The 25,932-nt window shown below is 61.4% G+C and overlaps 1 protein-coding gene across 1 annotated transcript; it reads left to right on the top strand.

Moving 5' to 3' along the window:
• Positions 1–7,529: 7,529 nt before the first annotated feature.
• On the top strand, positions 7,530–11,099 carry ELFN1 (extracellular leucine rich repeat and fibronectin type III domain containing 1). Its single transcript, XM_069569651.1, has one exon. The coding sequence runs from the start codon at positions 7,530–7,532 to the stop codon at positions 9,954–9,956; it is 2,427 nt and encodes an 808-aa protein (XP_069425752.1). The 3' UTR covers positions 9,957–11,099.
• The last annotated feature ends 14,833 nt before the right edge of the window (positions 11,100–25,932 follow it).

Genomic DNA, 25,932 nt, shown 5'->3' with positions numbered 1-25,932 from the left:
GCTGCCTGGCGGTTCCGGCTTTAGTCTCTTGAAGAGCCTCCAGACTCTCCACGGCGACTGCTCCCCCTCTGCATTCTCACCCACCGCGGACGCGGGCCCCTTCCCCCCACGCTTCTTGTTCGTGGAGTTTGAGGATGGCCGTTCTGACCAGTGGAGAAACTGATTTAAACCTGGAGGGGCGGTGTGATCGGGAACAGAAGAGTCCCCAGAGGCCACTGCAGAGGGTGAGCCCGGGACAGCTCACTTCCCAAAAAGGGCCCCACGAGGATTCCTCCGGGAGAGAGGCGAGTGGGGGGCGTCCCAGGGGGGCCGAGCACCGTGTACTCTGGCGACGGGGGCTGCCACGGGCTCAGGGCATGTCCCGCTCTGCGCTGGGCAGAGGGACCCAGCCCTGCCGGCCACGGGCTTTTTGCCTGGGATCTGACGGGTGGGGTCCCGGTGGAGAAGCCTCGGCAGCTTTGGGGATTACCCAGGGGAGGCCCCGGCCCCAGCCTGGCGTCTGAACGGAGGACACTTGGCCGGGGCGGGTTGGGGTGGGGGGAGAGGTGTTCCAGGCGGAGGAAATAGCATCTTGGAGAAAGTGTGAGAAATGCAAGCTGGCCACTGCCTTGTAGATCAGAGGAAAGGTGTGGAGGGCAGGGCGGGGCCTGGTCGGCTGTGGGGTGGGGGGAGGGAGCCAGGCTTGAGTGGCCCCCCGGGCTGGGGGCAGAGTCCTGACGACCCCACTGTGCCTGCCGTGGGGTGGGGTGCGTGAGGTCTGACCCTTCTCTGAACAGCCCGAGGAGTCTGTTCCTGCTGGAGGCAAGTTGCATGGACGGATGCAGACACAGGGATGCTCAGAGAGGCAGGCGTCCGGTCTCAGGAGGGTCTGCTGTCCCCACGGGCGGGGCAGCCCAATCGAGAGCCATGCTCTCTCTCTGGTGACGCACGCACATGGACACGAGTGTCTGCGGTAACACACGAGCACACGCCTTGGCCCAGGCCGGGCTGTGGGCAGCGTCCCCTCTAGAAGTGGCAGCCTCGGGTGTGATGAGACCAGGCAGCTTCCAGGTTTGTTTTCTAAGCTCAGACCTGGTGGGGCTGGTGGACCCTCGGAGCGCGGGGCTGACACGTCTGGGGGGTTTCTTGGCATGTGCAGGGCAGCTGATGGCGGGGAGCCTGCTGGGAGGACACGGCATCTGGGGACTCGATGGCGCAGGTCGCTGGCGCAGGGACACGCGTCCTCAGATGCCCGGCCGCCTGATCCCTGGGAGCAGCCCGAGGCCACTGGGCTCTGCAGACGTGCCCAGGCTGGAACACTGCACGGACTTCTTAGACCGACTCTGCCTGGAGCTTTATTCCCCATACTAATTTAGCATGTGAGGGCTAACCGTTCACTTATAACCTCTGCTCCAAAACTGTGTCCCAAATCTTTAATACCGTTAACCGTGGCCGGCAAGTATGCTCTGATGAATGCTCGCAGCCTGGCAAGGTGAGGCAGGGCCCGCGTGTGCAGAGGTGTGACTGCGTGAACGGGGAGCACAGGGGGCCCTGGCCCTTCCCCATGGCCTGAGTGCCATCCCTGCCCCCTGCCAGGCTGGGCTCGGCATCAGAAGGGCCCCTGGTTCACCACCAGCAGGAGCAGAAAAGACGATCTCCGCGTCCAGGCTCGGACTCACCAGCCCTCAGAACGAGATTCGGGTCTGACCGAAGACAGCTTCCTGGCGCCAGGGCCCTTGGGGCTGTGAGGGGAACAGGGCCCGGCAGACACCCCCACCCTCCCCTGGTGTCGGGGACACGTGTCCAAAGCACAGGCCACACCTGTGTTCCTGGAGAGGGTCTCACGTCAGCCCCCTCCCCGGAGGCCAGCCAGCTACCCTCGCCTACGTCCTGCCAGCACCGAGCAGGAAACCATTGCAAAGTGATTTCTCCCTCCACCGATGCCGTACATCATGTTTTTTAATTTAAAAAGATGCCCAGTGGAAGCATAACAGACCGTGAAATGTGTGGGTCCCTAATTAACTCCAGAGCAGCCTGGGTGGGGGCCTGGGGCGGGGGCTGGAGTGGGCGGGTGAGGGGGAGGAGGCAGGACTCCAGCCCCCCAGCCTCCTGCTGCTCAGGCGCCTCCCCCCGGGGACTCGAACATCAGCCGGTGTGAGCAGCACACCCGCCCTCGCTCTGGGAGGGCCTGACCCGGTGCCAACGCCTTTCCTGCCCTGAGCCCGCTTCCCCTCCATCCAGTCATGTAATGCTGACACCTGCCTCCCCGGAGATGGGAGAGGTGGGCTGGTATACAGTAGGCACTCAACACTCGCAGGACCCTAGAGGAAGTAAGAGGGCACGCTGGGCGGGTCAGGCACGCAGCACCTCTGCGCCTGGCCCTCACCGGCTCCATCCCTGAGGGTGGAAGGCAGGGGTGATCCCTCCACTTCACACCTCCCGGAGGACGAGGCCGCTGCCAGCTGAGGTCTGGGGCTCACCCGCCCCAACCCCGTGGCCAGGTCCTGAGGCTCCAGCCCTGCTGAGTCAGCGCCGCTGGGCCGCCTGCTGTGGGAGCCCGTGGCAGCCTCCGGGGGCACCCAGGGAGGCAGGAGGGAGGCAGGGGGCAGGCGAGGGCAGGCTCTGGGTGGGTGCTGAGCTGGGACCGCCCCCCGTGGGCACACTGGGGGGCCGGCCTTCTGGAGCGCTGCCCAGGGATCCTCCCTGTCTGCAAGGCGGGCAGCTGCAAGGGACACCAGGGCGTACAGAGCACCCCACGTGGGACGCCTCCGGTCACATTGGCCTCCCTGTTACGTTTGACCGAGGAGGCAGCAGGCTCAGAGAGGTCGGGTAACCAGCCCGTGGTCACAGAGACGGAACATGGCATGGCCGGCGTGCCAGTCCTGGCCTGGGAACCTGTGTCCCAGCTGGCTCCGCGCTGCTTTCCTGCAGGCAGGCCGCGTGGCTGGTCTGGCTGGTCCGGGTCACGCCGTCTGCCTCGTGGTCCCCATCGCCCTTAGGTGTCCCCCACGACCCGCAGACTCTATGGCAGCGCCAGGCTGCAGAGCCCGGCAAACGTTAGCTGTTAACATGATCTGTTGGCAGAACCCTGGCATGGCAGGAGGCAGTGGGCACGTGACTCCCCGCGCCTGGCCCTCAGCCTGCGCGGCCCTCTGGAGGCACCGAGTCCTCCCCGCTCGGTCAGCGGGCTCCTTGGCCAGCCCGGCCCTCGTCTGCACCCCGTGGCCTATAAACAGGTGCTTCTGTGCCCGCGTGGCGCCCGTGACCGTGCAGATGCAGTCATAAGAAGTTTAAAAGCCTGGAACCACCGTGTTTCTTCACTTCATTAGCAGCGACCCAGGCCGGCGCTGACATGACGGAGAGAACGTGATGCCGGGCTCACGCTCGCCGTCCCCGTTGGGCCCCTCCTTGGGGACAGGGCTGGCGTTGAGGGGCTCTGGGGGCCCGGAGGGCATGGTGGCCGTGCCGTCCCCTCACCTGCAGGACCTCGGTGAGGCCTGCGGACCCAATGGCTGTGAAAGCACTCGTGCCCGGGGGCTGCGTCGCCCTGAGCACAGGACGGGCACCTCACACACGTGCTCCTGGTCCTTCTGGGACTCAGGCCAGGGTGGCCCTCGGGCGTAGGGGCACCTCCCGCCAGCCCTGTGAAACCAAAGCAGCTGGTGCTTGTGAGCTGGGCACTCCTCCCCGTCTCTCAGATGAGGAAAAGGAGCAGGTGTGCCCGCTGCTGTCCAGCCCAGTGGCTCCCCTGTGCTGGGCACTGCTCTGGGCCTGGGGCGTCATGGTGCAGACTGGACGCTTCCCTCTGGAGTTCACATCCCAGCATGGAGAGGACCTTCGTCTAGAAAATGAATCAAGAGGACAAGGAGCCTGTCAGGAGACAGTGGTGGGCAGAGAGGGAAGGGGTGATGGACAGTCAGAAGCTGGTTCAGAGCGGGGGCCGCTGGCCTGTGATGCCCCTGCCCTGAGAGGAGGAGTCTCCTCGGGCGGAGTGGCTGTGCGGGGGGGAGCTGGAGGGCAGAGGGTGCTGGGCAGGCCCTGGCAGGTCCGTGTGGGGGGCCTGGGTCTTGCTCCCCTCGGGGAAGGATGGTTGTTCTTCGGGGTGTGGATGGCAGGGTCCCTTGAGGCTCTCCGGTGCCCTGGTTGTTGGCAGGTAGAGCGTGGGTGGGGCAGTGGGCTTCATCCCAGCAAGGGAAGGGGCTGGCTGGGCCTGGGCGGTGCACAGCGGGCGTGGCGGGGAGCGAGGATTGTGGCTGGGAGCCGCGGGGGCACCTGAGGACAGAACTTGGTTTCTGCGCGAGGAGCGCTGGGGGCAGGACGCGCCCCATCGGGAGCCTGAGCTCCAAGGGGAGCAGCTGTGTCTGAGTCTGGGGCCCACGGCAGCGGGTCAGGCACGTGGAGAGAACACTGGTTGCTGTGGGGGTAAAGAGCACCACGGGGGCCCGTGGACCGTGGACCATGGAGAGCCTCAGGGACGGTGAGGGGTCGGGGCGGGGGGGCCGCCGCGGGGGTGGTCAGGGGTCGGGGCGGGGGGGCCGCCGCGGGGGCTGAGACCTGGACTCACGGGAAGGCACCCCTCGGAGCAGCAGGCAGCCTGGGACAGTCGGGGAGGGATGGAACCGCTGATAGCCCTGGGGAGGAAGGCAGGGGAGGGGGTGTGGCCTGAGGCTGTTCAGGCCTGCTGTCTTCCTGAGGAAGGTTCTAGAACCGTGCCCAGCTGTGGTGCCAGTGCCCCGCCCCACCCAAGACCGAGCCGTCTGGTCGGGCAGCGCATGTGTAGCCCGTCCACACCGGCACGGTCTGCGGTGGCCAGGCTGGGTGGCGGGTGGCCCACGTCAGGTGCGGGGGAGCAGGGACACAGGGACCCCCAAAAGGGCGAGGGCCAGCCGAGCAGAGTGAGGCCCGCACTCCACCTGGGCCCTGAGTCAGGGGTGCAGGCGGGGGCAGGTGTCTTGGTCCCTTGGGCCTGGGCATGTGCTCCGCCATGTGGCAGCGTGGAGCGCCTGGGGTAGGGGGTGAGCAGGCACGAGGACGGCTTGGGGTGGGTCAGGGGGGCGGTATGTGGATGAACAAGGGGACCGTGAGCCCGAGGGGCGGGGCAGCTTGGGGGAACTTTCCGGACCTTCCTAGGTGGTCGGCCAGCTGTTCCCCGAGGTCCCCAGTCCTTGGGGATGGGGCCCCGTCCCGCCAGGCAGCCTGGGGTTTGGGGTGACGCTGCAGACGGTGCCGGAGGGGGGCCCCCCGGGGATGAGGCGCCTGCTGTCCAGCCCCTCGCGGGCGACCTTCACCGCGGCCCCCTCCCCTGTCACCGCCACGCCCTGCTGCCCCGATGTGAGGCGTGCAGCCCTCTGGGGTCCCTCGGAGGCCGTGGCCATGGGGGCGAGGCAGCTCTGGCGCGCCGCTGGGGGGCGGCCGCTGACACCCACACTCCCACCAGGCGCCGGCTCCCCAGCCCGGCTCCCGCTCAGCCCAGGCTCTGGGGGCGGGGGAGCTCAGGGGCTGAGGGTGGGCCGACCAGCGGAGCCGTTGGGCCAGGCCAGTCGGTGGGCAGGACCCAGCCACGCCTCCTTGTCTCACAGGCCTCAGGGCAGGGGTGCCCGCGGGGCGAGGCTGGTCCCCAGTAGCAGGCACCACACCAGCACAGCCCTAGACCCCCACCTGGGGCGGGAGGCAGTGCACCCCGCCCGGCTGGACCCCAGCTGCCGGCACACCCTCGGGTGCTGGAGCGAGGCTGCGTCCACCTCCAGGCACACAGGCCCATGCACACACAGGTCCTGCACCCGGCCAGATGCGCACCTGGGTGTGCCGAGGCTGGGAGCCCCTCCCCCGCCCGCTGAGATAAGGATTCTTTAGGCCTGTAATCCTCCTTAACTTGACTTTGGGTTATTTTGAGCAAGAGATTAAAGGTGATTATGATCAGGCTGCACCTCCTAGCTGGGCTCCACGCATGCCTGGCGGAGGCCGCCTGGTGTTCCCGCCCACACCTGCTGCCCCGAGGGCTTGCAGCCCTGGGCACAGGCCTGGCTGCTTGCCCACTCTGGGCAGTAGAGCGACCCCGGTCTCAGCACAGGGACGATGGGGCAGGTGCTGGGCGGCGGCGATGGCCCCAGGATGCCCCAGGGGGTGTAGATTTCACATGAGGAGACGACCACATGAGGACCCTGGGGCTGCTCCCCAAGGGGAGGGGTCCAAGCAAGCCCCAGGTCTCGCCTCTCCGAGCCGCTTCTGGTCTGGCCCAGAGAGGCCCCGAGCTTTCTTGGGGGTCGTACGGCAGCGCTGGGCCAAGCCAGGACCTTCTCCTGCCCCCACACCTGCTGACCCTTCCCCTTGCTTTAAATCAGGAAGACTCTCCCGCAGGAGCGAGGTCAGAACTGTTCTTGATGAAGTTTCTAAAGGGGGAGAAATCCATTGTACATCATTATTTTTTTCCCCTAATTTAAACCGCCTCAGTGCAGACTAGTTGCAAACGTCAATATCAGTGAAATACAGTCAGCTGGCTGCCTGCCAGGCCACAGAGCGGTTACAAGGCCGCTGTAAATCCAAACGGTAACAAGCAACACACCCCCATCCTTCCGTCCTGCGGGAGAAATATGAGGGGGAGAGGGGAGAGCCCCGCAGACGGCCGTGGGGTCCCGGGGAGCAGGCCCAACCCAGAGGCCACCTGGCCACATCTCCGCACACTCGCGGGCTCAGTGGGGCGGGGCTGTGTGTGATCGGGGGGTCCCTGCTCTAGAGAAGCTCAGGGTTTGGGGGGAACAGACAGCAAGGCGCTGGTTCACAGCCAAGACCCAGGGTTGGGTGGGGTTGGCGGGGGGGGGGGAGTCGGGGCCACAGGCGGTGTCCGCAGCTGAGCCGGGGGACATCATCCTCCCAGTCCTTACTGCTGGGCCCCTCTCGGTGCTAACAGCCTCGGGGTCCACAGCTCGTTGGAGGAATCAGGCCCGGAGTGCAGCGTCCGCACCTCCCTTGAGAAGAGCTCAGGAGGGCTTCCCTCCACCCCAGCTCAGGACCCAGGGTGGGGCTCAGAGCTGCCCCCCCTAGGGTGCACGGAGGGGCACCTGTCACCCCCATCACCCCTGGTTGAGTGATGGCAGCCTTGACCCTGGTGTGCCCACCTATCCAGCTTGGCGCTGGATTCTCACGCATCAAGGCTGCGGTGGACGCCTGCCCCCAGTCAGAGAACTCCCCGCTGAGCCCCCTGGACCCCCTTCCTCGTCACCGACACCCCGGACATGCCTCCACGTCCCACGGGCTGGGTGCAAGCCTGCTCCAGACCCGAGCTCACGGGGAGGCCTGCTGACCCGTCTCCCCTTTCGTCTCCTGCAGGACTGGCTGGACCGATGGGGAAGCAGGCGGAGGCCCTGGCCGGACACGGGCGGATGGAGCGAGGCGGCCGGCCGTGAGGGCGGTGCTCCCCTCACAGCACGCGGGCTGCGCGGCCATGCGCCTGGGACGCCGCTGAGCAGGCAGGCGCCCTCCCCTCCCACCGCCCAGGCCCCCACCCCGCACCCTGGGCAGGCTGAGCGGGCAGCCCCCGCGGGCGGGTCCTGATGGCTGGGTGCGGGCGGGGGGCGCCGTGGGTGTGGGTGTGCGTGGCGGCCGCCCTGCTGCACGCGGGCGGGCTGGTGCGCGGCGACTGCTGGCTCATCGAGGGCGACAAGGGCTTCGTGTGGCTGGCCATCTGCAGCCAGAACCAGCCGCCCTACGAGGCCATCCCGCAGCAGATCAACAGCACCATCGTGGACCTGCGGCTCAACGAAAACCGCATCCGCAGCGTGCAGTACGCGGCGCTGAGCCGCTTCGGCAACCTCACGTACCTCAACCTCACCAAGAACGAGATCGGCTACATCGAGGACGGCGCCTTCTCGGGCCAGTTCAACCTGCAGGTGCTGCAGCTCGGCTACAACCGGCTGCGCAACCTGACGGAGGGCGTGCTGCGCGGCCTGGGCAAGCTCGAGTACCTGTACCTGCAGGCCAACCTCATCGAGGCGGTGGCGCCCGGCGCCTTCTGGGAGTGCCCCAACATCGTCAACGTGGACCTGTCCATGAACCGCATCCAGCGGCTGCACAGCGCCACCTTCGCGGGCCTGGCGCGGCTCTCGGTGTGCGAGCTCTACAGCAACCCGTTCTACTGCTCCTGCGAGCTGCTGGGCTTCCTGCGCTGGCTGGCGGCCTTCGCCAACGCCACGCAGGCCCACGACCGCGTGCAGTGCGAGTCCCCGCCGCTCTACTCCGGCTACTTCCTGCTGGGCCAGGGCCGCCACGGGCAGCGCAGCATCCTGGGCAAGCTGCAGTCCGTGTGCACTGACGGCCCGTATGCGGCGGAGACGCGCCCGGCGCCCGGCCGCCCCCCGCCCGGCCGCTCGCCCCCGCCGCCCCCCGCGCTGCCCGCGGAGCCCAGCGAGGCCCCCTGTGCCGACGACGAGTGCTTTTCCGGCGATGGCACCACGCCGCTGGTGGCCCTGCCCACGCTGGCCCCGCAGGCCGAGGCCCGCCCGCTCATCAAGGTCAAGCAGCTGACGCAGAACTCGGCCACCATCACAGTGCAGCTGCCCAGCCCGTTCACCCGCATGTACACGCTGGAGCACTTCAACAACAGCAAGTCGTCCACCGTGTCCAGGCTGACCCGGGCCCAGGAGGAGATCCGCCTGACCAACCTGTACGCGCTCACCAACTACACGTACTGCGTGGTGTCCAGCAGCTCGGGCCTGCACCACAACCACACCTGCCTCACCATCTGCCTGCCGCAGCCACCCAGCCCGCCAGGCCCCGTGCCCAGCCCCTCCGCGGCCACGCACCACATCATGACCGTCCTGGGCTGCCTCTTCGGCATGGTGGTGGTGCTGGGCGCTGTCTACTATTGCCTGCGGCGGCGGCGGCGGCGGGAGGGCAAGCAGAAGCAGGCGGCGGCGGCGGCCAGCAGCCTGAAGAAGACCATCATCGAGCTCAAGTACGGGCCGGAGCTGGAGGCGCCCAGCCTGGCCCCGCTGTCCCAGGGCCCGCTGCTGGGCCCCGAGGCGGTGACCCGCATCCCATACCTGCCCGCCGCCCCCGGGGAGGTGGAGCAGTACCAGCTGGCGGAGGGCAGCGGGACGCCCAAGGGCAGCAAGGGCAGCTACATGGAGGTGCGCACGGCAGAGCAGGCAGAGCGCAGGGACGAGGAGCCGGGCCGGCCGGCCCCGGACAGCCAGAGCTCGGTGGCCGAGATCTCCACCATCGCCAAGGAGGTGGACAAGGTCAACCAGATCATCAGCAGCTGCATCGGCGCCCTCAAGGCCGAGTCCGCCTCCTTCCAGGGCGGCAAGCCGGCGGCTGTGTCCACAGGCGAGCCGCCGGCCGGCAAGCGCGGCTTCCTGGCGCCCGCCTACCAGGACGCCTGCGGTCTGCAGCGGCACCACAGCCTGGAGGCCGCCCCTGGCGCTCCGCGGGCCAGCTCCTCGTCCAGCGGCTCCGCCCGCAGCCCGCGGCCCTTCCGCGCCGAGCCCCCTGCGCTGCACGAGGCCAAGTACATCGAGAAGGGGTCGCCCGCGGCGGAGGCCATCCTCACGGTGACGCCGGCGGCTGCCGTGCTGCGGGCCGAGCCCGAGAAGGGCCGGCAGTACGCGGAGCACCGACACTCGTACCCCGGGCCCCACCCCGCCGAGCCCCCCGCGCCGCCCGCGCCGCCTGAGAGCCTGGGCGGCCGCAAGGCCTCCATCCTGGAGCCGCTGACGCGGCCGCGGCCCCGCGACCTGGCCTACGCGCCGCTGTCCCCGCAGTACCGCCACCTGAGCTACGCCTCCAGCCCCGAGTACGCCTGCCGCGCCTCCCGCAGCCTCTGGGGCCGCTTCAGACTGAGCCGCCGGCGGCGCCGGGACGCCGGGGAGTGCGTGGCGGCCGGGCACGCGCTGCGCAGGAAGGTGCAGTTCGCCAAGGACGAGGACCTGCACGACATTCTGGACTACTGGAAGGGCGTGTCCGCGCAGCACAAGTCCTGAGCCGGGCCGCGCCCGGGGCCCCAGAGGCCATGAGGCCGCTGCACCGTCTGTAACCCAGAGACTCACGGCGCGCGCACACACACACACACACACACACACACACACACACAAACACACACCGCAACTGCTGAAGCCCTGGGCTTGGCAGGCGAAGTGGGGAGGGGGCGCCGGCAGGCCGAACGGGAGGGGCGCGTGGCTGAGCGCGTGCACCTGCTGAGACATTCTCACTGGTGTGAGGGGCCCGTCCACACACACGCGCGCGCGCGCACACACACACACACACACACACACACACAGAGACCGCAACTGCTGAAGCCCTGGGCTTGGCAGGCGAAGTGGGGAGGGGGCGCCGGCAGGCCGAACGGGAGGGGCGCGTGGCTGAGCGCGTGCACCTGCTGAGACATTCTCACTGGTGTGAGGGGCCCGTCCACACACGCGCGCGCGCGCACACACACACACACACACACACACAGAGACCGCAACTGCTGAAGCCCTGGGCTTTGCGGGCAAAGTAGGGAGGGGGCGCCGGCAGGCCGAGCGGGAGAGGCGCGTGGCTGAGCGCGCGCACCTGCCGAGACATTCTCACCGGTGTGAGGGGCCCGACCACATACGCGCGCGCGCGCACACACACACACACACGCGCGAGCGCACACACACACAGGACTTCCGAAAACTGTGTCTTAGGGATGGGGGGCGGGGGAGGGGATTTTTTTCATTATCTTTTGATTCTTCTCTGCCTTCTTTTTTTTTTAAAGTTCTCTTTAAAAGATAAAAAGCGCTCGACGTGGGGGTGTGGCCGCCGGGCCCCCGCACGACTCCTCCGTCTGTGGCTTTCTGTGGATTCTCTTTAGTCCGTCTCTTCGTCACCGCCACTGGAGAGGGGCAGAGCCAACGCAGGCGGCCAGGTGGTCTCTGGGAGGGTCCCGGAGCCCCTGGGCCTGGGGGACGGGGAGGGCTGTGCCTGCAGACGGCCGGGGGTGGCGGGGCCGGGAGTGTGCGTTCCAGCCCTGCCCCCATTGTGCACTGTCCTCCCGTTGTATAGAGAAATATTTCTATATTTGCAATGTTTGCTGTAAAATGAGAAAGGGGAAAAAAAAGACTATGTCTACTTAAAAATAATTCTGCAAAGGAAAAAATTCCCAACACTGGTTTGCAGTCGTTTTTCCTTTGGGACTTGGGGCAGGAGGTATGGTGTGAGTGACCTTGGGTTTGGGGCAGGTTGAGGCCCTTGGGAGATGGGGAAGCCAACCCTGGGCTGGGGAGTGGCTTTGAGAGATGGAGCTGGGCACAAGTGGGTAGGTGTGTGCCTGACCCTGCATATAGCTGGCAGGGTTCAGTGGGAGTGGGGTGAGCTGGGGAAGGCCGGGGCCCCTCCAACCGCTGGAGACCCAGCTGCAGGGTGTGAGCCACGAGATCTGGATATCGCAGGTCCCTGGGCCCCTGAGCTGACCCCTTGGCCGTGCAGCCCTGAGGACCTGCCTCAGTCCCCCAGCTGTGGCCCCGAATCTGGCGGGAGAGATGTGAGCATGTTTACGAACACCAGACTCTTCAAAGTCTCTGCGGAAGCCTGGACCCCAGCCTCCAGCTGGCACCAGGGCTGTCTGCTGCCAAGGTGCCCCTGGGAGCCAGAGCAAGGCTTGGAGGACAAGACGCCGTCTGGGAGCCTTGTGCACAGCTGGCCGCGTGGGGGGCCCTGCGCCCACCCCCATCCTGGGTCCACGGTGGGGGTGGAGCCCTCAGGGACAGCTGACCCCCCTTCGGGGCGCCGAGCCTTCCGGCCTCCTTTCCCTGCCGGGGTCTCGGCCTGGCCCTCTTCCTGGGCCTGCCCCGCCCCTGCGTCCAGGGCGGACCCACTCACTCTTTCTGACACAGACCCCTGAGCATGGAGGTGATGGGAGCCTTGGCAATGCCAGGCGAGGAGCGGGGGGGCGGGCGCAGTCTCGGTCGGCCACGCTGCACGCCCCCTGGGGACAGGCCGCCCACTGCCCTCCTCCGTGTGTCTCCCTTGGGGCACCCTGCAGCAGTCGGTGGCTCGCTCAGGGCCCAGCGCTGGGAGAGGGCTGGTCTGTCCGTCCTGGCCTCTGCACCCAGGTGACCTCATGAGGTCCTGCCCATGGGGCCTCCTCACGGCCCCCTCAACGAGCCCCTCCAAGTGAGCCCCCTCTGAGGACACCATCCCCTTGCTTGACCAGACGGGCCCCAGGCTCCCTGGCTCTGGGCAGCTCCTCGCCCTGTCATGGGGTCCGGGAGGACAGCGCAAGGAACCCAGAGACATGGGTGGGCTGGAGACCACGAGGCTGTGCCCAGGGTGGCCGGGGCAGGGGTGGGGGGCCTTGTCCAAGGTCACATAGTGAGGGGTGCCCGTCCTGGTCAGACACAGGGCTAGGCCTCCCAGCCTGCTGTTCCCTGCCGCTGCGGACTGTTTACAGGGCATCCGACCGCCACAACAGAGGTGCCTGCCCTGGGGAGAGGGCAGCTGCCTGGCTGGGCCAGGCCTGGGGGACACGTCGGCCCTGGGAGCACTGCCTCAAGCAGGGATCCCTGGGGAGCAGCGAGGACCTCGAGGGATGAGGGGCGGGCGGGGCTGCGCCCCGAGGAGGACACCTGTCAGAGCACAGACCCTCCCGGGAACGCCACAGGCGGACAGACACGGCTCCAGCTGCCTGACCCCGGGCCAGTCCCAGGGCACAGCCACATGCCACTGCGGCCCTGCTCAGAGGCAGGCACACAGGATACACCCACTCACTGAGCGCCACCTGTGTGCAGGGCTCTGTGCCGAGCCCAGCGGGGGCCCTGACCTTGCTTCCCCACGGCCCCTCCAGAGAGGCTCACTTAAAGCTGGCAGGTGACCCAGCTCTGGGTGGCACAGGGTCCAGGTGGCCCAGGGGAGGGTGAACACTTCTGCCTGGGAAGAGTCTGGAAGGCTTCCTGGAAGAGGAGGTGTCTGGTCTGGAAAGAGGCGGTCGTAGTGAGGAAGGAAGGTGGAGGCTACAAGGTGGACAGAGGCCAGCAGCCTGCAGGCTTGGAGCGCAGGGCGAGCGGCCGCCTGAGGGGCCCTGGCCTGGCCCGGCTGCCCCGAGGGCGGCTCCTGTCGGGCTGTGAGACGGGGCCACGCTGCTGCCAGGCCCCCTGCGCTCCTGGCATGCCGGGGGTCTGCCTTCCTCACCGCACTCGACCCCCGGCACTTAGATGCAGAGGTTACGTCCGTCACCTGCCGGCCTGACCACGCCACGTAACCAGCCACCAGCACACACGCAGTTGCTCACACGACGAGCTGATCCGGGTCAGCCTGGCCCCGAGACTGGGGAGGCTGGTGGGGACGGTGGGGAGTTCTAGGGGGACCGAGCTCTGGTCCGCACGACTCTCGTTCTCCACAAGCCAGCCCTGGTGACGGCCAAGACAGCTCGCCTCCGGCGCTCAGAGGGAGTCACGTGGCCGGACTCAGAGTCGGTGCGCACAGGCCAGCCCGTGCACAGGGGCGGAGGGCCAGGAGAACTAGAACCATCTGAGAACAGGGGCTGAACGCAGGGCCAAGCCCAGCGTGCCCTCCCTCCAGGGCTCACGGCAGTGAGCGGAAAGCCCAAGACCACGGTCCTGGGCACGCCGTGTGCGGCTACAGAGCCCCAGACATCCCGGGGACGCGAGCAAACCTGCCCCCACCAACCGCCAGTCACCATCCCAACAGGGAAGAGGCTGTGTCCCATCAGAGTGGGTCAAGGGGGCCTGCCTGAAAGGACCACGCCCAGAGCGCGTGGAGGGCCCGGGGACAGCCACAGCCACCTGGCCCAGTGCTCGGCCCCAGGGCCTGGGGGGAAGCCAGCAGAGAGGCTGTGCAAAGGGGCCACTAGGGCCCTGGAGGGGGGCGTGCAGTGGGGCACCGCCAGCCCAAGGACCGCACAGACAGCCCCACCCGATGTCGCCGCTCCCATCTCCTAGGGGCTGAATGGCTAGGGACGCAGGAGGCAGAGAGCCCGGCGGTGGAGTCCGCGGTGGAGTCCGCATGTATTAGGACGTGGGAGGAGGGCGGGAAGCTGCAGCGAAGGCGAGGAGGGGCCGCGGGCAGACACCGGACGCCCCTCGAAGAGAGCACGAGGCCATCCGGGAGGCTGGTCTCCAGACCCTGATGGACAAACAGGTCAGCACGCTGGACAGGGTGGGAACAGGGCAGGGCCTGCCTCCCAGAGGGACCCTCCGGGACCAAGGCCGCCCCCCACGCCAGAGGGGCAGGAAGGTGCCCTGGAGTTCAGCTGGGGCCTGGGGTGGGGCTGGGCGTCGGGGCGCGGGCTGGCCGGGCTCAGGGCCTGCTTTGGAGGCGTAAAGGAATTCAGAGTTAGGCTCTGGGTCATGGGGGCATGGAGGGAACTTGGTAGAATAATAACTTGTATTGATTTTCGCCTTATCTCAAAGCAACCCTTTTATTACAGAAACTTTAGGAAACAGCTAAACATAGAGAAGAAAACACGAGTCGCTGCCTGCGCCCCCACGAGGTAACCGGGGTATCTGTCCGCCCGGCCCCCCTCCAGACGCGCCCCTCCCCGTGCGCGCCGCAAGCTGGCGGCGTGGAGGTGCGGAGAGACGCGAGAGCGGACAGGGTGCCGGCGCGGTCCGGGAGGGAAGCCGGCGCGGCCGGCAATCGAGAGACGAGGAGCGGCCAGAACGCGTCTGAGTAAGAAGGGCGGAGGTTCACCGGCCAGACAGGCCATCGTTACAAAGTCTGCCAGTATCAGGGGCTTCCCGGGGGGCTCGGTGGTGAAGAACCTGCCTGCCAGCTGGGAGACACAGGTCCCATCTCTGCTCCCAGAAGATCCCACAGGCCCCGGGGCAACGAAGCCCGTGGCCACGACCACTGAAGGCCACGCATCCTAGCCCCCGCTCCCTGCAACAGGAGAGGCCGCGCGGCGCGAAGCCCGCACAGAGTCCCTGGAGAGTAGACCCCGCTCCCGCAACAGGAGAAAAGCCGGCGGGCAGCAACGCAGACTCAGCACAGCCAAAAACGTCTACAACAAACGCTGGAGAGGGTGTGGGGAAAGGAGCCTCTCCCACACTGGTGGTGGGGATGTAAGCTAGCGCAGCCGCTGTGCAGACAGGATGGGGGTCCTCAGAAGCAGTCCCCCTCCCGGCACAGACCGACAGAACCGTGATCTGAAACGGTGCACGCAGGCACTCCTGTGCTCACAGCGGCAGCATTTACAGCAGGCGAGACACGGAGACACCAATGTCCACTCGCAGACGAGCAGGCCCAGAGGACGTGGCGCCCGCAGGCCCAGGGGCATCACTCAGCCATAAAGAGCAGTGAGGACGCCTGTCCAGCAACACGCGTGGACTCAGAGTGTCATACTGAGCCCGCCAGAAAGAGAAAGACAAATGCTGTCTGATATCGCATGTATGTGGAATCTGAGAGATGACACGCTGAACTGAATCTGTGAACAACAGACTCAGAACAGGCTGCCGCGGGGGCGGGGCCGGGGCGGGGCGGGCGGGGCGGGGCGGGGCCGGGCCGGGCGGGCCGGGGCGGGGCGGGGCGGGGCCGGGGCGGGGCCGGGGCCGAGCCGGGGCGGGGCGGGGCCGGGGCGGGGCAGGCGGGCCAGGGCGGGGCCGAGCCGGGGCAGGGCGGGGCGGGGCCGGGGCGGGGCAGGGCGGGGCCGGGGCGGGCGGGGCGGGGCCGGGGCCGGGGCGGGGCGGGGCGGGGCCGGGCCGGGGCGGGGCGGGGCGGGCGGGCCGGGGCGGGGCCGAGCCGGGGCCGGGGCGGGGCCGGGCCGGGGCCGGGGCGGGGCCGGGCCGGGGCGGCTGGGGGAGCGGGTGCCAACCACCCCGTATAGCATGGGTGGGCAGCCCTACTGTAGGGCACAGGGACTGCATTCAGTGTCCCACGACAAACCGTAATGGAGACAATACGGGAAAGAATGGGTGTGTGACTGGCTCACTTTTCTGCACAGGAGAGACTAACCACACTGCACAACAACGGCACTTCAATAAAAAAATGTATGTAAAGGAGGATGAGGCTTCCTGCCTGATGGAAAGCATGGTCTGGGCTGGCGCCACCCGAAAGGGAGCGCAGACCCCACACGGGACCCGGCCTGGGGCCCTCGGGGCCACGAAGGGCCCCTCTCACCACTGCAGACTTGTCTTTTCTTACTTCACTGCACTGCTTCACTGTCCTACTGCCTAGGAGATTTTTAGGGTTTGTTTTTTAATGTGAAACAATTATACAGCCACACAGGAAGTCACAGAAACAGTACAGTCACCCGCTCTCCACCAGTGGCGCCGTTTCACAGCCCTGAGCTGCGCTCAGTCGTGTCCAACTCTTTGTGACCCCATGCGCTGCAGCCCACCAGGCTCCTCTGCCAATGGGGATTCAGAATACTGGAGTGGGTAGCCTTTTCTCTTCTCCAGGGGAGCTTCCCAACCCAGGGCTCCCGCGCTGCAGGCTGGCTCTTCGCTGTCTGAACCATCAGGGAAGCCCGAGAACACTGGCGTGGGCAGCCCGTCCCTTTCTCCAGCGGATCTTCCCAACCAGGCACTGAGCCGGGGCTCCTGCGCTGCAGGCGGATTCTTTACCAGCTGCGCCACCAGGGAAGCCCCTAGGGATGGGGGTTCCGCACCAAACCCAGGAAGGCACTTTGTCCACTAGTGTGGTCGTGACACACTACAGAGCTCGCTGCGTCCTACCAGCTTTCCCAGGCACTTGTGTGTGTGAAGTCTCTGCAGACACACCCTGTGTGTACAGACCTGCGTGGCCACCACCCTGATCAAGACACACAGCCAACCCGTCACCATGACGACCACCCCCTGCTGCCCCACCCGCTCACCCCCACCGCCAGGACCACCCCTGTATTTCTGAGAACGCTGTATAAGTGAAGGCACATCCTCGCTAACCTTCTGATCCCGGCTTCTGTTCACTCAGCATAATTTCCTTGAGAACCATCCAAGTTGTTACTGTATCAACTGTCTGGCCCTTTCCATTGCTGGCTGTGTTCCACCACATAGAAGATGGGCCGGAACTGTTTGCCACTCACCTGCTGAAGGACATCTGGGTTGTGTCCAGCTTGGGGTTATTACAAATAAAGCTGCTGTGAAAATCATACAGGCTTTTCACGTGAACGTAAGTTTCCACTTCTCTGGGATAAACGTTCAGGAGTGCATTTGCTGGACTGGACGGTGAGGATGAGGTTAGGGCTGGAAGGAACCGCTCAACTGGGTTTTCAGAGCTCCTGCGCCTCTTCACTTTCCCACCGGCGGTGGGTGCGGGGTGCAGCCTCTCCACGCCCTCCTCGGTGTCTGGCGCTGCGGCTCTGTTTTGAATGCTGGCTGCTGGCACCGTGCACACGGGTGCCTCTCTGTCTGATGTTCGGCATCTGGTCGTGTGCTGACTTGCCACCAGCCTCTCTTCTCTGAGAGTCGTCGCCTTCCACTTGTGTTCCGAACACTCTGTTTTTACCACCGAGTTTTAAGAGCTCTTCACATTTTCTAGATGCGAGGCCTTTGTCAGATGTGTGGTTTCCAAACATCAAACCTCTTTCTCCAGTCTGTAGCTAGCGTGACGACTTAAGTAAAATGAAGAAACAGAAAAACATTCCAAATGAAACAAGATAAAACCTCAGAAAAAGACCTTAATCAAGCAGAGAGAAATTATTTACCTAAAAAGGAGTTCAGAGTAACAGTCACAGCTGTGCTCACTAAGCTCAGGAGAAGAACGGACGAACACAGTGAAAATTTCAGTGGAGGGAGAGGACATAAAAGAAAACACCGAAGAGGTCACAGGACCGAAGAACAGCTAAACCAAAAGAGCAGAGGGCCAACAGCAGGCTAGACAGAGCAGAGGGAGGGAGGGTCGCTGAGCTTGAAGACAGAGCAATGAAGAAGTGCCCACAAGAGCAGCAAGGAGAGGAAAAGAAGAACATGGACGCCCCCGGTGGTCTGCGCTCCCGCTGCAGCGGGCTGGGGTCGATCCCTGTTCCGGGAACTAGGCCCCACAAGCCACAGCTACAAGGTCCTGCCTGCTGCAACTATGACCCAGAACAGCCGAGTAAGTAAATATTTTTGAGAATGAAAGGAGGAAAGACAGCTGAAACACTGAGCAGATTGACGTCCGACTCCTGGGGGCCCAGGAGGAAGAGAGAGACGAAGAGGCAGAAAACCTACCTGAAGAAACAAGGGCTACACATTCAATAACCTGGGGCAAGGGAACAGAATCCAGACCCAGGAATCCCAAAGAGCTCCAAACAAGACGAACCCAAAGAGACCCACGCCAAGACGCACCATAATCAAAATGTCAGAAGCGAAAGAAGAGAGTCTTAAAACCAGCAAGAGAAAAACTACTTATGCTGAGGATACTCATAAGCCCAGAAGCAGATTTCTTGACAGAAACTTTGCAGGCCAGAAGGGAGTGGCATGGAACATTCAAAGTGCCGAAAGAAAAAATTCTCCAGCTAAGAATACTCTACCTGGAGAAGCTGTTACTCAGAATTGAAGGAGAGAGAAAGAAAAAAGCTGAAAAAGATGACCACTTCTAGACTGGCCATATAAGAAACGTTAAAGGGGCACAAAAGGGCAGGAATCAGTAACAGGAAAACATATGAAAGCCCAACCCTCACTGTAACCCTAAATGTATGGCAGCCTCCAGAATAATACTGCAAAGCCGCAAACAGCCGCTCAGTCCCGGCTGACTCTGCGACCCCGCAGCCTGCCTGGCTCCTCTGTCCATGAAATTCCCCAGGCAAGAATACTGCAGTGAGTAGCCGTTCCCTTCGCCAGGGGATCTTCCCGACCCAGGGATCAGATCCAGGTCTCCTGCACGGCAGGCATATTCCTTACCATCTGAGTCACCAGGGAAGCACCAATGTTGTAAAGCTGGTGGGTTAGTCACTTATAAAGCTGGCATGAAGGCCAAAGTATGGAAGTCATAAGTCATTAACTACAATCTGTTAAGGGATCAGCTCCGTTCAGCCGCTCATTCGTGTCCAACTCTTCGCGACCCCATGGACCGCAGCACACCAGGCCTCCCTGTCCATCACCAACTCCCGGAGCTTGCTCAAACTCATGTCTGTTGAGTTGGTGATGCCATCCAACCATCTCATCCTCTGTCGTCCCCTTCTCCTCCTGCCTTCAATCTTTCCTGGCATCAGGGTCTTTTCCAACGAGTTGGCTCTTTGCATCAGGTGGCCAAAGTATTGGAGCTTCAGCTTCAACATCAGTCCTTCCAATGAACACCCAGGGCTGATCTCCTTTAGAATGGACTGGTTGGATCTCCTTGCAGTCCAAGGGACTCTCAAGAGCCTTCTCCAACACCACAGTTCAAAAGCATCAATTCTTTGGCGCTCAGCTTTCTTTATAGTCCAACTTTCACATCCATACATGACCACAGGAAAGACCATAGCTTTGCCTAGATGGGACCTTTGTTGGCAAAGTACTGTGTCTGCTTTTTAATATGCTATCTAGATTGGTCATAACTTTCCTGCCAAGGAGTAAGTGTCTTTTAATTTCATGGCTGCAGTCACCATCTGCAGCGATTTTGGAGCCCAGAAAAATAAAGTCTCTCACTGTTTCCATTGTTTCCCCATTTATTTGCCATGAAGTGATGGGACCAGATGCCATGATCTTAGTTTTCTGAATGTTGAGCTTTAAGCCAACTTTTCCACTCTCCTCTTTCACTTTCATCAAGAAGCTCTTTGGTTCTTCTTCACTTTCTGCCGCAAGGGTGGTGTCATCTGCATATCTGAGGTTATTGATATTGCTATTTTTAACAGATACACAGGATTAAAGATGTAAACTCTAACATCAGAAATGTAAAGCACGGGACTTCCCTGCTGGTCCAGTGGCTGAGACTCCACACTCCCGCAGGGGCCTGGATTCCATCCCTGATCAGGATCTGGATCCCTCATGCCACAGCTAAGACCTGGCACAGCCACCTCAGCTAACAAATAAATATTAAAACAAAATCCCCACAAATATAAAGCATACTGGGGGGGGGGCAGTAAAAATGGAGAGTTTAAGAATGCATTCAAACTTAAGCTGTTATCAACTTAAAATAGGCCATCACAAGTCTAAGTTGTCTTAGGTACGCCTCATGGTAACCACAAGCAGAGGCCTAAGAGCAGGTAAAGAATGTGGCTCCGTGGTGAAGAACCTGCCTGCCAATGCAGGAGACACAGGTCCAATCCCTGATCCTCGAAGACCCCACGTGCCCCGGAGCAACGAAGCCTGTGTGCATGCTGCTGAGCCGGTGCTCCAGAAGCCGGGAGCTGCACGGGGACAAGCCGCCGCGATGAGAGGCCCTCACACCACGGCGGAGAGCGGCCCTCACGCCCCACAATCCGAAAAAGGCCCACGTGCGCTCTTGAAGACCCAGCACAGCCAAAAAGACAGACCGAGAGCGGGTGCACAGGAGGGAGGGACAAAGCCGTCTAAGGATGCTGCCACGGAGAATGAAACACAGGGGAGACCAGGAGAAGAGCGGAGCAGAGGCCGGAAAACAGCCAACACGAGGCAGTGAGCACACGCCGATCAGTGCTCACTTTAAATGCAAACAGGCCAACCGAAGGCCACAGTGGCTGAACAGATGGGAAAAAAGACACCTATATGCTGCCTACAAGACACTCATTTCAGACGTCGGTACATACACAGACTGGAAGTGAAATAATGAAAATGATGCTCCATGAAAATGGTCAGAAGAAATCTGGGATAGCTCTACTTAAATCAGACGAAACAAACTTTAAGACAGGGCTGTGTCTGAGGGACAGAAAGGCCGTCCCAGGGTGATAGAAGGGTCCCTTCAGCACGTTAACGCTTGCGAGCATTTATGCGGCCAGTATCGGAGAAGGCAGTGGCAGCCCACTCCAGTGCTCTTGCCTGGAGAATCCCAGGGACGGGGGAGCCTGGTGGGCTGCCGTCTCTGGGGTCACACAGAGTCGGACACGACGGAGCGACTCAGCAGCAGCGGCAGCGCCCAGGACAGCAGCACCTACATATAGGCCGATAGTAACAACCCTGAGGGAGAAACAGGCGCCAACGTAAGGACGGCGCGGACGCCAGCAGTTCACTCTCCCCCACGGACAGGCCGTCCAGACGGAGAATCAGTAAGGACAACACTGGCCGTAAGTAACACACTCGACCAGACGGACTTAACAGGCAACACGCCGAAGACTCCGCCCAAAAGCGACAGAATATACCTGCCCAGGTGCGCGTGGGACGTTCCTCCTGGGTAACCTGTGTGTTAGACCACAAAACAAGCCTGACCACCTTTAAGGCAAGCCTGAAATCGGGTCTCCTCAACCACGGTCATGTAAGACGGGAAACCAGTCACAAGAAGAAAGCGGGAAAAGTCCCAAATATGTGGATCTTAAGTTACCGAACAACCAACGGGTCAAATAACAAGTAACAGGAGAAAGTGTAAATATCTTGAAACAAATGAAAATGAAACAGCATATCCGAGCGTACAGGGATAGACCGAAGGCAGCTCTAAGGAGGAGTCCACAGAGACAGACGCTCACAGCCAGGAACAGGCTACTTCAGCTGCTTAGAACTCAGCACTCAGAAAAGGGAGGATCCTGGCACCCGTTCCCTTCACTGCACGGCCAGTAGATGGGGAGAAAGTGGAAACGGTGACAGCTTTTCCTGGGCTCCAGAATCACCGCAGCGGTGACTGCAGCCATGAAGTTAGGACGCTTGCTCCTTGGAAGAAAAGCAGTGAGGAACCTAGACAGCGAATAAAAAAGCAGAGACGTCACTGCCAACAAAGGTCCGTACAGTCAAAGCTACGGTTTTTCCAGCGTCATGTATGGGTGTCAGCAGGACCATAAAGAAGGCTGAGCGCCCCAGAAATTGATGTTTCTGAACTGTGGAGCTGGAGAAGACTCTTGAGAGTCCCTTGGAATGCAAGGAGATAAAACCAGTCAGTCCTAAAGGAAATCAACCCTGAATACTCACTGGAAGGACTGAAGCTTGAATACTTTGACCACCTGATGCGAAGAGCCAACTCACCGGAAAGACCCTGATGCTGGGAAAGGCTGAAGGGCGACAGAGGATGAGATGGTTGGACAGCATCACTGACTCAACAGACAGGAGTTTGAGCAAGCTCCGGGAGCTAGTGGAGGACAGGGAAGCCTGGCGTGCTGCAGTCCACGGCGTCACAAAGAGTCAGACCCGACTTAGTGAGTGAACAACAACAAATAGACTCTCCACTTTTACGCCTCAAGGAGCCAGAAAAGCACAAACAAAGCCCAAAGCAAGGAAGCACCAGAAACCAGAGCAGAAAGAGAGACAGAAGCCATCAGTGAAACAGAGCTGGAGTTTACCGGCAAAACGCGAGCCAAATTCACCAGGACAGAGAGAGAGGACTCAATAAACAGAATCACGGATGAAAGAGAGAGTTACAGCTGATAGCACAGGAGTACAGAGGACCACAAACAGCCACCACAAACAGTCGTGATGCCGAGTTGGACAATTTAAAAAACGGATAAGCTCGTATAAACACACAACCCACCAAGACTGAACCATGAAAACATAGAAATCTGAACAAACTAATTACTACATAAGAGGCTGAATCAGTCATCAAAGCCTCCCAGCACCAGATGACTTCACTGGTGAATTTTTACTAAATGTTCAGAAAAGATTTAACATCTATTATTCTCAAACTTTCAAAAAACTGAAGACGAGGGAACACTACATAACACTCACTTTACAAAACTACCCCGATACCAAAACTAGACAAGGGTGCCGCAAGGACGCAGCAGGCCAGCGTTTCTCGTGAAACAGACGCAAAAGTCCTCAATGAAATCTTAGCAAGCGGACGCCAACAACGCATTAAAATCATCCTATGCCACAGTGGAGTGGGATTCATTCCAGGGACGCAAGGATGGCTCCCATCTTCAAGTCAATCAACGTGATACACGTCAACAAAATGATGAATGAAAGGCATGTGAGATCTCAGCAGATGCAGAAGACACATCTGCCAGAACGCAACGTCCGTTTATGATCAGAACTCTCAGCACAGTGGGTGCAGAAGGAACACGTGTCAGCAAACTGACGGCCACGTACGGCAAAAGCCCACGGGTACCTCACATGGCGGTGAGAGCCCACGGGTGCATCACACGGCGGTGAGAGCCCACGGTTACATCACACAGCAGTGAGAGCCCACGGGTGCATCACACGGCGGTGAGAGCCCACAGTTAATGTCACACAACGGTGATGAGCTGGAAGCTTTTCCTTTATTTAAGACCAGGAAGAAGACGAAGATGCCCACCCCTGCTTCTTTTATTCAACGAGGCATTCAAAGTCCTCCGCAGAGCAATCAGGTGAAAGAAGAAAAGGCGCCCAGACCGGAGAGGAAGGAGCAAAGCCGCCACCGTCTGCTGATGACACTTTATTTGCACAAAACCCTTAAGGCGCCGTGAAAAGCCGTGAGCACTAACACACAAGCTGGTAACGCTGCGAGAAACAAAAAAACGCCGTGTTTCTATCCGCTGATAACAGGAAGCCATCCCGTGCATCACCACGCCAAGGACAGAACAGCCAGGAACACGTCCATCCAAGGAGACGAAAGACGCACGCGGAAAGCTGCAAGACACAGAGGAGAGAAACCGAACAGTGAGCAGACGGAAACACTCCACACTCGCGGATTCGCAAGAACCAACACTGTGAAAATGCCCACTCCACCCAACCTACAGGTCCAGCGGGACCCTCTCAAACGCCTAACGGTAGTATTCACAGAAATATAACGAACACTCCGAAATGTGCATGGAACCACAAAAGACCCCAACTAGCCAAAGCAATCTTAAAAAAAAAGAGGAGCAAAGCTGGAAGCATCACACTTCATGGTTTCAAACTAGATTACAAAGCTCTAGTGATCAAAACAGCATGGCACTGACAGACGCACAGATCAACCGAGCAGAACACGGAGCCCAGAAATGAACCCCACACACGGCCAGTTCGTGAGAGAAGAGCCGAGGTATGCCATGCGGGAAAGGACAGTCTCTTCCATGAACAGTGGGAAAACGGAATAACCTTGTGCAAAACACGGAAAGGGAGCTGAACCACTAACTCGCACCACACACAAAGGCCCACTCAAAACAGACTGAAGACTTGACTAACCACGAGGCCCCGGTGCTCCAGGAGGAAACACAGGTGTTCAGTTCCTCAGCACTCGCTGGCGATGAGCTTTTGGACTCGACACCAAAAGCAAAGGCAATAAAGGAAAATAAGTAAGTGCGACTAGATCAAACTGAACAGCTTCTGCACATGTGAGGGAGCCATCAACAAGAGTAGGCAACCTACCAAATGGGAGAAAATATTATAGATCATGTGTCTGATAGCAGTTAACATTCCCTTATTTATATACAAAGGACTCATACAACTCAACAGCAAAAATAAAAATCTTTTAAAAATCTTAAAAAAGATTTTAAAGTAGGCAGACAATATGAATAGATATTTTCCCAAACAAGACACAGACGTCCAGAGGTTCTGCGTTACTAACCATCAGGGAAACGCAGACCAAGCCCACAGGGAGCGGCCGCCTCACGCCTGCCCCACGGCTGTCACCAGGGACGAGGACGTGCTGAGATGCGGGTGCAAGCGGCCATGCGCACTGCTGGCAAAAACGCAACCTGGGGCGGCCACCGCGGAAAGCAGCACGGTGAAAAAAAGGACTAGCAGGTGACCCAGCAATCCCACTTCCGGGCAAATATCCAGATAAAATGAAAACACTAGCTCTACACGGTTTACCCATCAAGGTTGGTGCAGCGTAATTTACAGTAGACATGGAAGCGACCCAAGTGTCCAGTGATAGATGAGTGAATAAAAAAAATTATACACACACAGAGGACTGGTACTCAGCTTTTAAAAAGAGGGACACCTGGCCGTGTGCAACAGAATGGGTGGATTTGATGTCCCTGTGCTAAGGGGGTCCAAGAGGGACAAACACTGCAGGATCGTCCGTGTGGAATCGCCGCCTCTCAGAGAATAGACTGATGGGGCTGGACGTACACGGGGCAGGGGCGGAGGGGCTCAAAAGGCACAAACTTCCAGGTGCAAAGTACGTGAGTCCTGGGGTGTGACGCACGGCCCGTGACTGCTGTGACTAGGACCGCACTGCCATGTGAAAGCTGCTGACAGGGAAATCTTAAGGCTCCCGTCACAAGAAAAACGCCTGTAACTGCGTGTGCTCGACGTCAGGTGTGATTCTTCTGCTACGTATATAAACAGCGAATCACTATGTCGTAAGTCTGAAACTAATGTAATGCCAATTGTATCTTAATAAAATCTCTTTCAGCCCACACTCTTTTTCTGGAACTCTGCTGACACAAATATGAGGCCTGTTGTTATTGCTCCACAGATGCCTAAGAGTCGGCCCATTTACTTCCAGCCTGCTCTCTCTCGTTCAGACCGGGTACTTTCAGGGTGTGTCTTTAAGTCTCCGGTTTCTTCTCTCTGCCCGGCTTGCCCGGTGAACTTCAGCGTTTGCTCCTGTGGTTCCAGCTCTCTTGATTGTTTTCCGTATCATCTGCGTCTTGGTTGAGACTTTCTTGTTCACTCGTTTCAAGGCTCTGCAGCCTTACAGCTGCCACTTTGAAACGTCTGTGAGGCGATTCCGATGCCTGCGGGGAGCTGCCCGCGTTGGGTCTGAGCTGTGGCGGGGCCTCCTGCTCAGACCGCGTGGATCTCAGGCCCGTCTTCTGCTCGCTGGGGGAACAGCCCCGCGCAGCCGCCAGTGTGGGAGCCGGACGCGGCTGCGTTAGAAGCCCCTCGATACTTGCAGCGGAGCCCCCTGCCCACTCCGCGCCAGCCCTGTGGCCCCTGTCTGCAGACCCAGTCACCACGCCCGCGCCCGTCCCGCGCCCAGTGAATGCCCACCTCTTCCCCGCGCGCCCCGGGCAGCGTCCTGGAGACCAGCCCTCCTCCTGCACCCGGGACGGGGCCCTCGTCATCGGCCCGGGGTGAGCCAGCTTCAGGCCCGCGTCATTCACGTCTGCAGGCCCACCTC

Source organism: Ovis canadensis, chromosome 24 (genome assembly GCF_042477335.2).
Source record: "Ovis canadensis isolate MfBH-ARS-UI-01 breed Bighorn chromosome 24, ARS-UI_OviCan_v2, whole genome shotgun sequence".
NCBI classification, from domain to species: Eukaryota; Metazoa; Chordata; class Mammalia; order Artiodactyla; family Bovidae; genus Ovis; species Ovis canadensis.
Note: the sequence above shows the minus strand (reverse complement) of the source record. Positions and strands in the feature narration are given on the sequence as shown.

Excerpts from the sequence above, each read along its gene's own strand:
- ELFN1 (XM_069569651.1), top strand. The coding sequence starts at position 7,530 with ATGGCTGGGTGCGGGCGGGGGGCGCCGTGGGTGTGGGTGTGCGTGGCG.